The sequence below is a fragment of the Pholcus phalangioides genome, unplaced genomic scaffold, assembly GCF_987345545.1.
Source record: "Pholcus phalangioides strain wild (caught in Gottingen) unplaced genomic scaffold, Ppha-v1.0 ptg000003l_1, whole genome shotgun sequence".
NCBI lineage: Eukaryota > Metazoa > Arthropoda > Arachnida > Araneae > Pholcidae > Pholcus > Pholcus phalangioides.
Window position 1 is genome coordinate 22,950,578 of NW_028301596.1, and position 13,665 is coordinate 22,964,242.

At 39.6% G+C, this 13,665-nt stretch overlaps 2 protein-coding genes across 4 annotated transcripts in view; one reads left to right on the forward strand and one right to left on the reverse strand.

The window, feature by feature from the left end:
* The window catches only part of LOC149088313 (uncharacterized), a 148,652-nt gene extending 147,634 nt beyond the window's left edge, over positions 1-1,018 (reverse strand). For all 3 annotated transcript variants that reach the window (XM_089246825.1, XM_089246817.1, XM_089246810.1), the window contains exon 1: positions 645-1,018. The gene's annotated coding sequence lies outside the window, so the exon portion shown is untranslated. The remainder of the gene's footprint in view (positions 1-644) is intronic.
* An 11,383-nt stretch (positions 1,019-12,401) lies between these two features.
* On the forward strand, positions 12,402-13,665 carry tank (EI24 domain-containing protein tank). Its single transcript, XM_089246838.1, has one exon. The coding sequence runs from the start codon at positions 12,464-12,466 to the stop codon at positions 13,328-13,330; it is 867 nt and encodes a 288-aa protein (XP_089102964.1). The 5' UTR covers positions 12,402-12,463; the 3' UTR covers positions 13,331-13,665.

Genomic DNA, 13,665 nt, shown 5'->3' on the forward strand with positions numbered 1-13,665 from the left:
CAGAATCGATGAAAGAAATAATTCCAAAATCGATAAAAATTCAGAATTAATGAAAGTAATTATTCCAGAATTATATGGAAGAGTAGATAAATTTTGCCCGAGAATACCAAGAAAAATCACCAACGAATAAATATACGGAAAATACAATTTGTATTTGCAGTATATTTATTTGCCTTATTCGTTGGTAATTCCTTAAAAAATTCCAGAATTGATGAAAATTCAAAATTAACAGTGTGGGGGGGGGGGGAATTCCAGAATTAATGGTATAAAAACATAAATGATGAAAATTCAGAATTAACTGTATAAAAACTTAAATTGATGCGTAAGAAATAATTTAAGAACTGGTGAAAACCTCCAATAATTTACGGTGAGCCCTCACAAAGCACGGGGCCCGGTGCGCGGCCGCATCTGCCGCACTACCCTAAGGGAGACTTCTGATTGTAGTATGATAATATTTCTGACATGAATAACTATAACTCGATTAAGCTTATTTTCGGTTGTATGATCCTACACTGGTATTATGTGTAAAATAAAGCTCGGAAACATTTCGTCTTTTGGGGTTCAGTTGGAGAACCCGGTTGTCTTTTTTTTTCTCCCCCCTCCCCTTCCCGCTCGAAGATCAAAATAGAAAATGAAACCCTTACCTGCCTTTTGGGTAAAATGAATGTTGATCTTTGATAACCAGATGCTAAAAAATATTGAAAGGCAAAAAAATAGGAAGAAATTGTTTACTAGAAGAGCGAATGTGATCTAGGGGTTAGTCCTCCGCCCTGGGCAGTGGCAGCTACAGAAGATGTTCGATGTTCCCGACTCCCTTCCTTTTTTTTCTGTTCGGTTGGAATCTTCATGGTAGTACCTCATGAAGCCATCGTCTTCGTTTGCGCGAAAACCTTTCAAATCCTTTCTTCGAGTCCGGTCTTCATAGTGAAAAAGAGAAAGAAGAAGCGAAAGATGGGATGCGAGAGAGAGAGATGGATACACACACAACACACGAGCGAGGGACTAGCACATCTGCTGCGCGAATAACATCCTCGTCCACCATGACGTCGACGCAGTCTCCTCGGAGCACGCAAGCGCCTCCTGATCCAGTGGCTCCTCTTTCTCCGGAGCAAGGAGCGATTTCTGAAGCAGCGAATCGTTCGTACGCCACATGCTGCCTTCATGCTTCAAAGATACGATTTCGCCTTCTGGGGGGGGGGGGACTATTTTTTTATTCTATTTCATTTATTTATTAACAGAAGTGTATTCATGTGGGGGGGGGGGGCTGTTGGGCTATATAGCCCAGGACGGTAATTTTGAGGAATGATTAGCCAATTAGTGGAATGGGAGATGGTCTGAAAAATTCGTATAGCCCACAGCCGGTAAAACCATAAATTCGCTTCTGCGTAGAGAGGTCAGGGATTGACGAAACGAGTGACCTAGAGACCTAGAGCATGGGTTTCCAACTGGCGTTCCGTGACAACTTTTTTGAGGGTTCCTCATGATCAAACGCCACTGAACCCTTAAAAATCCCGGAACCTGGAGAACTTTGAAGAACAAAACTTTCTTGTTTTACTGATACTCGCAAAGCTTTATTTATTTTGAATTTTAACGAGATAGTGTGTCATTTAAAAGAAACCAGTGGAGTGGCCACTTGAATGACTAAACACAGAAACCGTAACACTGCATTTTTTTCACTTCGAATTTCCGAACCAGAAGCTCAAGAAATTCATGAATTTTTATTCAATTTCCGTTTCATCAGAAAATTAAAAGCTGCTTTAATTATTATGCTTTTTCTTATTATGCTTTTTCTTATTATGCTTTTTCTTATTATGCTTTTTCTTATTATGCTTTGAAATTATTAATACCTTCTTTGAAGATTTTTTATCCACTATAAGTAAGGATTCTCGAACTACAGAATTTACGTGTACACGCAACGCATCTTATCACATGAGTCCCACTCAGGCAGGTCACGGTGGGGGGGGGGGGCCTTCCACGATAAGATCTAGCACAGTGATTTATGGCAATAAATATGTAAATTAAGAGATGGTGCCTAGACCTTCTTACAGTTTGCTACGGGGCTATGATACTGCTGTTGTGACGGCAGTGGGGGATTCGCTTTTTGTTTTTGGATAAATATTCAAAAATTTGTTTGAGTTCCGTAGAACAGCCTCATTATCATCAAGGGTTTCACGAGAAGTTTTACTTTGGAAACTCCCTGACCTCTCTAGAAGTGTGCAAGTATGTGAGTGACCAAAAGAATGACCTGGTGAGCGAAGAACGGAAACAGTGTCCTAGAGGTGTGAAAACATGTGAAGGACCAAAAGAGTGACTTAGACACAAAGGCATATTCACGGTGTGGGGGTGATAAGGGGGCTCTCAGCGGGCTATAGTCCAGAGCAGCTAATTTAGAAGAATGAGTAGTCAAGAAAATTAGACTAGAATACGTGAAGGGAGGGCGGCAAAATTTATACAGCCTACTGGTGACAAAACCATAAAACCTGCTTTCGGAGGAGGAGCCTCCAAAAAAGACCCAATCAAAGAGCCGTAAATTTATAAGACACTTGACAACTGCTTGAATTTCCGCTTGGCGAAATGAGGTGAAGCATTTGCGAAAGCGGCACCTGCTATTACCATAGCACCTGATCCCGTTATCGGAGAGTGCCTCTATATACCCGAGAAGCCCTTCTCCCCGGGCCGTGCCTGGCGAGTCCATGCGTGAAAACGGTCCTAGGGTAGTTGGACCAGAACCAAACAAACTGGGTGAAATTAATGCCTGATAGAGTGTTTATCACGTGACGTGTTTATGGGGCAGTGGTGCACGGATCTTGGTTTCCCATATCTTCCTATGGGAAAAATCCCCGGCCTTTGAAAAAGTAACATTTAAAAATTTCCTACTCTTTTTAGGACATCATTTTATTTTCAAATTTTTTGGATATTTTTATACAATTTAACGAGGGCTTTTAGAATTTTATTCGCCGGTTATTTATTCATTTTCTTCGAATTTTAACTGCAACAACATGCAGCCTTTTTAGAAATCACCAAAATTTACCTTGTGCATTTTTCACCATGAAAAGTTTTTGAATCATTTTAATAAGAAATCCTCTCGTCAAAGCATGTAACACTTCAGTCACAAAGTTTCAAGACCTTTGAACCAATGGTGTTTGAAAAAAATGTTCCTTACCTGACAAAAAACAGTTTCGAGAAAAGAGCATTTCAAAATGGGAAGAGCATTTCAATGGAGCAAGCAGTAGCATGTACATACAATGCTTGTATGTACAGTTTAAATTAAAATACAACTTTTAGTGCAGGTAGAACAAAAACGTGGTTGGACGCAGAAATGTTTATAGTACTATTTAAATACTAAAAAATGTGTTGTTATTTTTTTTTGAAAATTTGCGTTCACCAACCCCTTTAATACACAGTTCGTGCCAGGCAATTTCCCCATTGAAATGCACACTTCGACCTCTAAAGATTGCATTTAATTTTCTTCTAAAGATCAAAAACGATAGAGAACTTCTAAAGATAAAAAGAGATTAATTTATCTCTCTTTCATTAATTCTGGAGTTTTCTTTCATTAATTACACAGAATTATTTTATTTCATCGATTCGGAAAATACTGTTCATAAATTCTGAAATTATTTCTTTCATTAATTCTGGAATAATAATTGCAAAATCTTAGGAAAAATAAATAGTCCTTTCCTATCTCAAACACTTTTCATTATCACATTATTTTGCTAAAGCTAATGTTTTCTGAGCAATAATATGTCCTATATTTTCAAAAATATGTCCTAAAAAAAAATTAGGACATATTTTTCGTTTCATAGGACATATTTACAGTTTTTAAGGGCATGAATGCATTTTTATAGAGCATTTTTTAGAAGTTTTTTAGAAGTTGGCCATAACAATTCTAGCCCTGATGATAATCATAATTATATCAGTTGAAACATATGTCAGAATGATTATTGTACGGGAGCCAAAAAATTGTCGAATACAAGTAAAGTTGCCAATTGTAGCCAAAAAATGGTCATTCACCAAAAAAAAATATGTTTGACAAATATGTGAGGTGAATACATATATTTGTATGAGTGTAGTTAATTATGATATAAATTATGTTATGATAATTATTACTAAGTCATGAAAATAATCTTCTTAATTCTTGATTTCAACAATCCAACTGTCTCGTTGAAAATGTGAAAATGGGGGGGGGGGGGAATGGGGCATTTTATAAAATAAAGTTGGGGCTGAGACATCCAAAATTAAGGGAATAGCCCATAAAATACGGGTCATATGATCATTCTCAAGGTTGTGCACCCCTGAAAATTCCAAAAAAGTTTTCAAATGACATGCGATTACTCAAAATGTCCCTGGGGGCAGTGTCGTCGTAGTTATTCCACGGATCACTTAAGTAATCTGGAATGTTCCGCGGGTAACTTGAGTGATGTAGAACCGCACTAGGGTGCGGTTAAGTGTGCTCTAAAACTGTGCCACATGTCACTCAATGGATCTCTAAAACTGGGACACATGTCACTCAAGGGATCTCTAAAACTGTGCCACATGCCACTCAAGGGATCTCTAAATGTGCCACGGATCGTTTAAGTGTTCTGTAACTGTGTCGCGGGTGACTTAGGTGATCTTTGAATATGAAAGTGATCTTTGAGTCTTTGAGGCCTACTTCGGTGATTTGAAAATGTGCCACGGGCCACTTAAATGCTCTGGAATTGTGCCACGGGTCATTTAAGCGATTTGTAAATGTGCCGCTAAGTTCATTTTTACAAAATTAGGTTGGGGGGGGGGGGGCAAGCCACATCAGATAACCTTCAGGACCACATTTGGTCCGCGGGTCAAGGGTTTACCATATATGACTTAAAGGGTGGGTCGCAATGAATTTTTTAAAGAGAAATTTTGAGTTCTCACCCTTTAAATAGCATTGAAATTAACAGAAATCGATTATAATAACATATAAAGATATTTTCTTTCGAAATTTTAATTTTTTTTTAAATATTTTTTGCATTAAAAAAATATATATATAGATATATTTTTTCATCTGTGAGGGGCAGGCGCACAAGCTCCCTATGCTTCTCCTCCCGTTTCTGATCCCACCATTATGCATTAGGAGGTAGGGGGCAGTGATGACGAAATTTTGCTGACAAGGGGGCGGGGAGGGAGTCAAAAATGGCTAAAAATTTGTTTACGTAATACTTGAACGGCCCCTAAGACTAGTGATTGGTGACATGTAAATGCGGCTCTGAGAAGTCATTCGCGAAACATTGCATATTTTTATATGCAATATTAACGGAGATATTTGACTTTCAGCGAAGTTTTCAGCGTTTGTCACCAATAATTGAGAGTTCGGTTCACAAATTGCGAAACGTGAATGTGCTTAAAAAAATCTTTTACTAAATATAATATAATAAGTGTGATAACTATATTATCTCATACCTCGTGAATAATAAATTGTCACAGTATTAATCCCTACACAGGGTGTCTCATGTGTAGTATAAATTTTTCTGCGAATTTCATAAAAATTGTTGAAAACTCTGCATGTCATAAGCAAAGAATATGCGATGAAAATTGGAAAACTTCCCAACACAGCGATATGTTGTCAAAACACAGTGATTTTATACAGGGTGTCCTGTAAGTGCTAGCAAGGACTTTATTTCATCAACCGTCCGTCGTAGAGGTATGATTCTAGTTTTAAAAAATGCTCTACAGGCGTTGAAAAGAACAGCATTAAATGCGGGGAAAACGGTATTTCCCGCATTTAATGCTGTTGTAAACCAAATTTTTCCTCCGTTTTTCAAATTCAAATATCTCTCTGAATATTGCACTTAGAAACATGGAATGTTTTTCGTTGGTATCAGGAGAGACAGGGCAACAACTTTCTATCTGAAAGTTAGAGCACAGGGGGAACGTATAAAAATTTAGATTTTTATTTTGTTATACACTGTATTTTCATTCTCAAAATTAGTGCAGGGTAATTTTTATATGCCTGTTGAGCATTTTTAAAACTGGAATCATACCTCTACGACGGACGGTTGATGAAATAAAGGCCGCGTTAGCGCTTGCCGCTGTGGTGGTCGAGTGGTTATAGTGACGGACCCGCGATGCGAGGATCCGGGTTCGAACCCCACAGTGGTGGTCGGCTGAAGTTGGTTTTCTGTGGTTCCCAACTTCAAGGCGCAAATGCGAGCCGATCTCCCCGTTAAAAAGTCTCGCCACAGACAGCAACAGTCCTACAACGATAAATCATTCAATCATAACACTTCACTCATAGTTAGAAAAACTGGTGGCAGATGGCAGCACTACACATAACAAGCATTACAGAGAAACAAAAAACTTCACGTCAGGTTTCACTACACGTACACGCACATTCCCGCATGTACCGATTCGTTAGGGGTTCCGCGGGTGGGGGGTGCATGTGTGGTGTAGCAGTAGTAGGTAGGGCCTCCAAAAAATGGCTCGGGGATCCATGATGTTCTTAAGTCAGCCACCTCGTTGGGCAATTTGCCTGTTGTGGCTTTGTATTGTATTGTATTATATGATATCTTATATCCGTGGCGTAGAAGGGGGCGAGCAGGGGGTGCGATTGCTCCCCCAATTAAGGTTTTGCTTACATTGGCGCCTATTCTTCGAAATGACTTTTGATCCCTGAAAAAGGAGAAAAATCAGAAACAAATTATATTCTTTATTTTCTGCCTCAATTGACTGAGATGGGAATACTCAAATGCTCGTTATTTTGTGAGGTGGTCTCGTAGAGCTTTGTCTGAGGCACCTGCTGAAAGAATCAGGTTAGGAAGTAATGGCTCGAGTTTGAGCTTCCCTCCTAAAAATACAAACTTACCTACAGGTGACAAGGATAGAGTTGGATCTCCTAGAAATAACACTTTATCTCTGTAGGCACTTTAGCTAAAATTACTAGCTTGTGCATAGGTCAGTGTCAGAAATTAGGAAAAGATGAAAAGCAACTGAGATTTCTGATCCCTAAAACAACCGAGATCGGACACAATGGGGTTATATAGAATCTGGAAGAGTTGTTTCTTAGAGACGGGTAAAATGAGGGTGGGGGAAGCTATAATAGGCCCAATAGCTCCTTAAACTTAGAATGAGTGAAGAAATGACAGCAATCTATATTGTGCTGTGAGAACAACCAACACCTTCTATAGCAGAAAGCCTCCGCGCGAAACTTGTGACGTCACTGAAGTCGTTCATTTCATCATAGTCATTGGATATACTGCAAAAAAAAGGTAAATATTTCGCATACGTCGGCCTGCTATATCCAATGGCTACAGGTGAAATGGACGACTTCAGTGACGTCAAAATTTCGCGCGAAGTCTTTCTGCTATAGAAGGTGTTAGAACAACAAAATTGATAGATTGATGAATTTGGTGTTTTGTAAAGAGTGACTTTCTCAGAATCCCCTTCTTTTTTCTGTATGCTGTGCTTCATCTCAATCAACTGTTTGTCTCATACAGTAGAGAGCAGTGAGTTAGAGAAATTATCTCTGGAATAAGTTATAGCCGATGCCTTTGTTATCTTGTAGCACCTACATCCCTCTTCCCATTAATTAGTTAAAAAATTTCAAAACAATACACTAGCTTTCCTGAAGCAGACTCAAAATGAACGCCATAGCTTTCTGTCTGGCGAAATTCTGCTGTTTCAGGCCAAATGCGAAGCCTTCATACCATGTTCCCCACATCTTGCAGCAGCCCCCCCCCCCCCAAGCTGGATTTTTGTTGGGCCCCTGTATAGCGAATTTATGGTGTGAAAAAACATTAAGAATTGTGCTGGGCCCCCAGGGTCAGGACCTTGTCAGCCCCACCCTTGTGGGGATCATGCCCCATACTGCTGCTCTAATGAAATGTTTTGTCCACCAAGAATTTCATCAAACATTTTTCCTAATACAGCCCAGACGCTGAAACGAGAGCCTCTGTCTGTTTGCTTTTGAAAAAGTTCCTCTCTGGCATGCGTTTCCAAACGGACGAAGAATTGAACAAAAAAAGAACGTTAAAGAATGGTCACTCTACCCACATCAGCTTACATAATACTATTTTGACACAGTCTTTTAAAACTCCGTCTGGTGCTTTGTCAGATCTTTCAGAAACAATGGAAATTATGAGAAAAAGTAGCTGAAGAAATACAAGAAACCTCTCGATAACGGCAACCTTGGGAACCAAAATTTTGTCCCGTAACGGGAATTGTCCGTTAACAGATAGTAAAATACATTGAATCCTGCTGATGTAATTCAGAAAAGTGTCCATTAACGGAAGGTGTGCGCTTGCGAGGAGTATCCGTTATGAGAGGTTCCACTGTATACATACACCACATCTTTGATCCGGACTAGGCTGAGATCTTTGACGGGTCCGCTCAATAGTGAATTTATAGTGCAAAAATAACAAAAGTAATGAGATTTGTCTCGGGACTGCGTGCTAGAGCCCTCTGGAGTTGGTTTTCTATGGTTCCCACCTTTGAGGCACGAACGCGGGCCGATCTCCCTATTAAAGAATCTCGTTACAGAGAACATGTGCGCAATAGTACAAATATTCAATCATCACACTTCACTTCTAAAATATAGATGGAAGCACTGAAAATCAGACACAACACTGGATACGTACTCAGACTGTTAGTTACATATACTCACTTCCGGCACAACTCACTCGGCAGTAAATTGCCCGTGGCGATAGATCGGAGTTTTGCTCGGTTTGAAAGAAATTTCTGGCACCCTGTCAGCCCCACCCTTGTGCGGGGCACGACTGTATACTATATCAGAAAAATAGAATATCCTCAATGTTCAGTTTACTCTTACTCATAACTTTATCCGGATCAATGGTTTCCAATCAGCACTTAACCGAGGACCCTTTAATCAAAGAATGAGGGGAAACAAAAGCCTTGTCTATTACTCGCTAGCTATAGTTTCATTCTTTTCCGATTTGTTCTGAAATCGCTAAAATAACCAACGAATGAGGCAAATAAGTGTGAAAAATCACGAAAATCCTAACGCGTTTTGGCCCACAATGGGTGCAGTCTTGAGAGGATAAATATGACGACTATCACGCTGTCCAGGGATCCCACTTGAGTTGGTTATCGTATCTGACTCGTATAGACCGCTTGATGTTTTTTCAAGTTGAGATTTGGTAACGTATATCTAAGTGGGATCCCTAAGATAATTCCAAAATTTATGAAAGAACAAATTCTAGAAATAATAAAAGAGATAATTACAAAATCAATGAAAGAGATAATTACAAAATCAATGAAAGAGATAATTACAAAATCAAAGAAAGAGATAATTACAAAATCAATGAAAGATAATTCCAGAATTAAGGAAAGAGATAATTCCAGAATTAATGAAAGAAATATTCTAAAATTAATGAAAGAGATAATTTCAGTGTCGATGAAAGTGATAATTCCAAAATTAATGAAAGAGGTAATTCCAGAACTAATGAGAAATAATTCCAGCATTAATGAAAGAAACAAATCCAGAATTAATGAAAGGCATTATTCCTGAAATTAATAATTTAATCTTTTTTTTTAATGTTTTTCTCTATCCTTTTTCTTTTATCTTTAAAACGCAATGTTTAGAGACCGAACTGTACATTTCTATGGAAAAATTGCCAGGCAGAAACTATGTTTTCACCGAGTCACGTGATTTCCTTGCATTCCCTTCCCCGTCGAAGCGGCTTGATGTTCCCTCCAATAATATAAGCTCGATGGGATGGTTGCGATATGTTTGTGTTTGTGTCTGTAGTTATGCATTTATAGTTTTTCTTGTAACTTGTTTTGTTACTTGAACGAATTTTAAAACGATTCTATCAACTTCCTTCATCACATCTTATTAGTAGTCGTAATTGTCGTAATACAATTTCTGAGTTGGGAAGATAATTTTATTCACTGATTTGATGAATGAAATGAAAAATAAAAATTCAAGTTGTGTGGTTTCGTTGAAAATACGTATAAATTCGGGACATAGTCGGACAGCCAGAGAAATAGAAAAAACCGGGACTGTCCTAAAAAATACGGGAAGTATGGTCACGCCAAACCCAGGAAAACTACAACTTTTCTTCTTTTTAATTTCTTGTGAAAGTGCGCAATCTATCGTCCAAAAAATTAAGTATTTGCATATGTCCCGTTACAATAAAGATATGTTTATCTCTGATTATGCCTTTTTTTTTTGCTAGGACAATATCGTGCCCCGGTATAGATCAATATTCGAAACTGAAATTTTACCACATAGGTGCATAATACAAAGGTGACCATACGTTCTGTATTAATCGGGACAGTCTCGGTTTTTTTCTGTTTTTGTGGCCGTTCCGACTTTTTTCACAAAATGTCCCGATTTTCCCCATTTTTTAAACAAATCCTACTTGAATTTTTATTCTTCATAAAAATCAGAGACTGAAATTATGTTCTAACTCTCATAATTTATATTTTATCGTTATTAATATAAATAACAATATTAATCGCACATATGATGTAATGATAACATTAAATGACGAACGTTTTATTTCGTGGAATTTATTTTAATCCACTGCGATTTGCAGTTGTGTTTCATTTCCCCTCCATTGACAACCTTTACGTGATTTTAGCAGTATATGGCAACTTTGCGTACTTTTGGCATCATTTTTGGCAAAGCCTCGTATTTCTCTGGAAGAAATATAGCCAGCCTATATAATACTAAATACAAAATCTAAATCAGAAAAGACTTTTTGTGCTACTGCGGAGTAATTCTCCAGTGTAACATGAATAATTACTCTATTATACAGACGAGGAAAACGCGTTGTATTAGAGGACCCCTGCCGCCACCCATCAAATAGAAACAACACTATTTATAATTCTTCAAGTAAAATTGATTTGTATTTCTTAAGGTGCGTTTACATAAGCGCGCGAACTAAGCAGTGAAAGCATTCGCAATTGGTTGTTCGGTGATTTGAATAGGCACCGGAACCTAGGGGCTGAGGCCACTTGAGCTCCCCCCCCCCCAATAAATGCAATAAGGGGGCTGAGCCCCTCCAATTATTTCCGAAAGAACAATGCAATGCACCTTCCTCCTACTGTGTACGCGCTTGAGCAGCACCTCCTAGAGATAGAAGGCCTCCGCACGGGTTGTCAAGTTCATCTGTAACGTCATTAAGACTACCTAGCAAGTTTGCCACATTTTGAATTACGGTATCCTATTTCGTCTCTTCTTATTTTGGCATAGAATCTCCCTGGTTGACTCACAAATACCGCATGGTGATTGGATATGGGGCATAGAAATCGTCAATTTTGACCCCGGTCATTTCTTTTCCGCACAACGAAGATGCTGGCACGAGCAGGGAATTTTTTTCCCTGAATATTCTGAGGAAAAATGGATTACTTTCTGATGTCACGGGCAGCGTCTCTAGGCGGTGCTGGCTTGAGCCCCGTATATTCGGGACGACCAGCACTTTTCAACCTCTTTTTCATGTCGGCGCCTCTGGTAATTTGTACGGTGTTATGAACGATTCTTGAGCTGTTTCAACCGGACCCACCCGGAATTAGTTTTTTCAACGATCACAAAAGGAAAAGGGACACAAGGAAGTTTGTGTACCCACGAACGGATTAGAACAGCACCTCCAGAGATAGGCCTCCGCACGCTGCTAGTAGTAGTCCGTCAGTAAGTAGTCCATTTTCCCTCAGAATATTCAGGGAAAAAAATTCCCTGCTCGTGCCAATAACATCGTTGTGCGGAAAATAAATGATAGGGCTCAGAATTGGCGATTTCTATGCCCCACATCCAATCACTATGCAATATTTGGGAGTCGGTCAGCAAGATTCTACGCCAAATTAAGAAGAAACGAAATAGGATGCTGTGTTTCTAAATGTGGCAAACTTGCTAGGTACTCTTAATGACGTTTATTGCAACCCGTGCGGAGGCCTTCTATTTCTGGGAGGTGCTGATTAGAACCACTGCAGGGTACGTTGCAAGAGATTGATGCGTTAATGCATACACGCCTTTAGATGACAGCAGGAGTTCCAGTCAGGGCCAAGTAGTTTTTCTGATGCCCTACCAGGTAAATTCTAGAAAATTTCAACCAAATCTCATTTTTGTGAGGCCCCTTTTCTCTTGAGGCCCGGGTGGGCCCATGCGTTAAGACGGCACTGGTTCCAGTGTAGTATAAATAGTTGCTTTATTGAGGCGCTTAGGTAGGCAGGATTTCTGCTGCCACCTATCCAATAAAACAAAACTATTCGAAAATTCATTATAATTCTTCATGTAAAATTGTATGTTGTTCAATTAGCAGCTTCATTTCCCTTTTTTTATATTTTTGGTTAAGAAATATTTTTCATATAAACTTTTTAACGAATGAAAACTTTTTTGAATGGTAGTCTTGTATTTTATTCTCAATGAAATATGGTCAGAGTGGGGAACTCTTTCCGTGTGTGTAAACTCTTGGTCAGTCAAGGTCGTCCGCGTTTGTTTGTTGTTTTTTGTTTTCTGTGAGGACATGAAATTCGTCTGGTCGCGATGACGAACGTCGTTGCGAAGATCTTCGAGCTTTTCCTCGTCGGCGTCAGAGATTCGTTCTTGGGCGGTGCGCTGCTCTTCAAGAAGTCCGGATCCTCGTCGTCGCGGAACTCAACGACGGAGCTGTTCAAGAAGCTGCTGCAGTGCTTCGGTCTGAACGGGATCGCGTTCGGGCTGTCGATCTACCTGTTCAACAATGCGATGCTGCCCGCGGTCCGTCAACTGGTCACCAACTTCTTCGGCGGGCCCGACACTCTGTGGAACTGGGTCTACCGAGCCATGTCGCTGGTGTTCGGGACGCTGTGGGTGCTGCCACTGCTGTTCCTCGGGAAGGTTCTGAACTACGTGTGGTTCCAGGACATCGCCGATCTGACGTACGAGATAGCGTGCGGCCCCAAGCAGATCAAATACAACTTCAGCTACCTGGTGGCCGACATGATATGCAGCGTCGCCTTGCAGTTTCTCTTCTTGTTCCAGAGCAACCTGGCTTCCCTGTTCCCGATACCCATTGTCGGCGAGATCATATGGCTCTTCCACTTGAGCTTGCTGTACTCACTGTATGCCTTCGAGTACAAGTGGTTCTTCATGGGCTGGCCAATCCATAAGAGGCTCGCGCTCGTCGACTACAACTGGCCTTACTTCCTGGGGTTCGGTTTGCCCCTCGCGCTAGTCACGGATTTCACCATGACTTCCTATTTGCCTAGCGTGTGTGTGTTCAGCGTACTCTTCCCGCTGTACGTCATCAGTGGTACACTTTCAACGCCTCCGCTTGGTGATTTCAAGTACCGCCCTCATATTTTCGCCGCTGTCATTTTCATATCGAATCGGACAATTCAACGATTGATGTCTACTGTTATGAAAGCTTGACTGTCTCTTGTCATTTAATTTGTTTGAACGTTACTCGCTGAGACGAGAAATAAAATGTTATTCATTAAAGAGAACACAGAGAGAAAATGTTGAAAGATAAGAAAGATCCCATTTGTATATAAATGTTTAACTTGTACATCAATGTCACAGAAAAAGTGATTTAAAAGGGAAAAAAATTGTGAATCTTTTTTATTTTGTTATTCATAACTGTACGTCTATGGGAGATGCTCATGTTCCAATTTTTAGAGAAATGATAATGCAACTACTAATGTTGTATTCCATCACAGTAAGGATATAACATAATTATACTTAAATGAAGTTAATTTTAAAATATG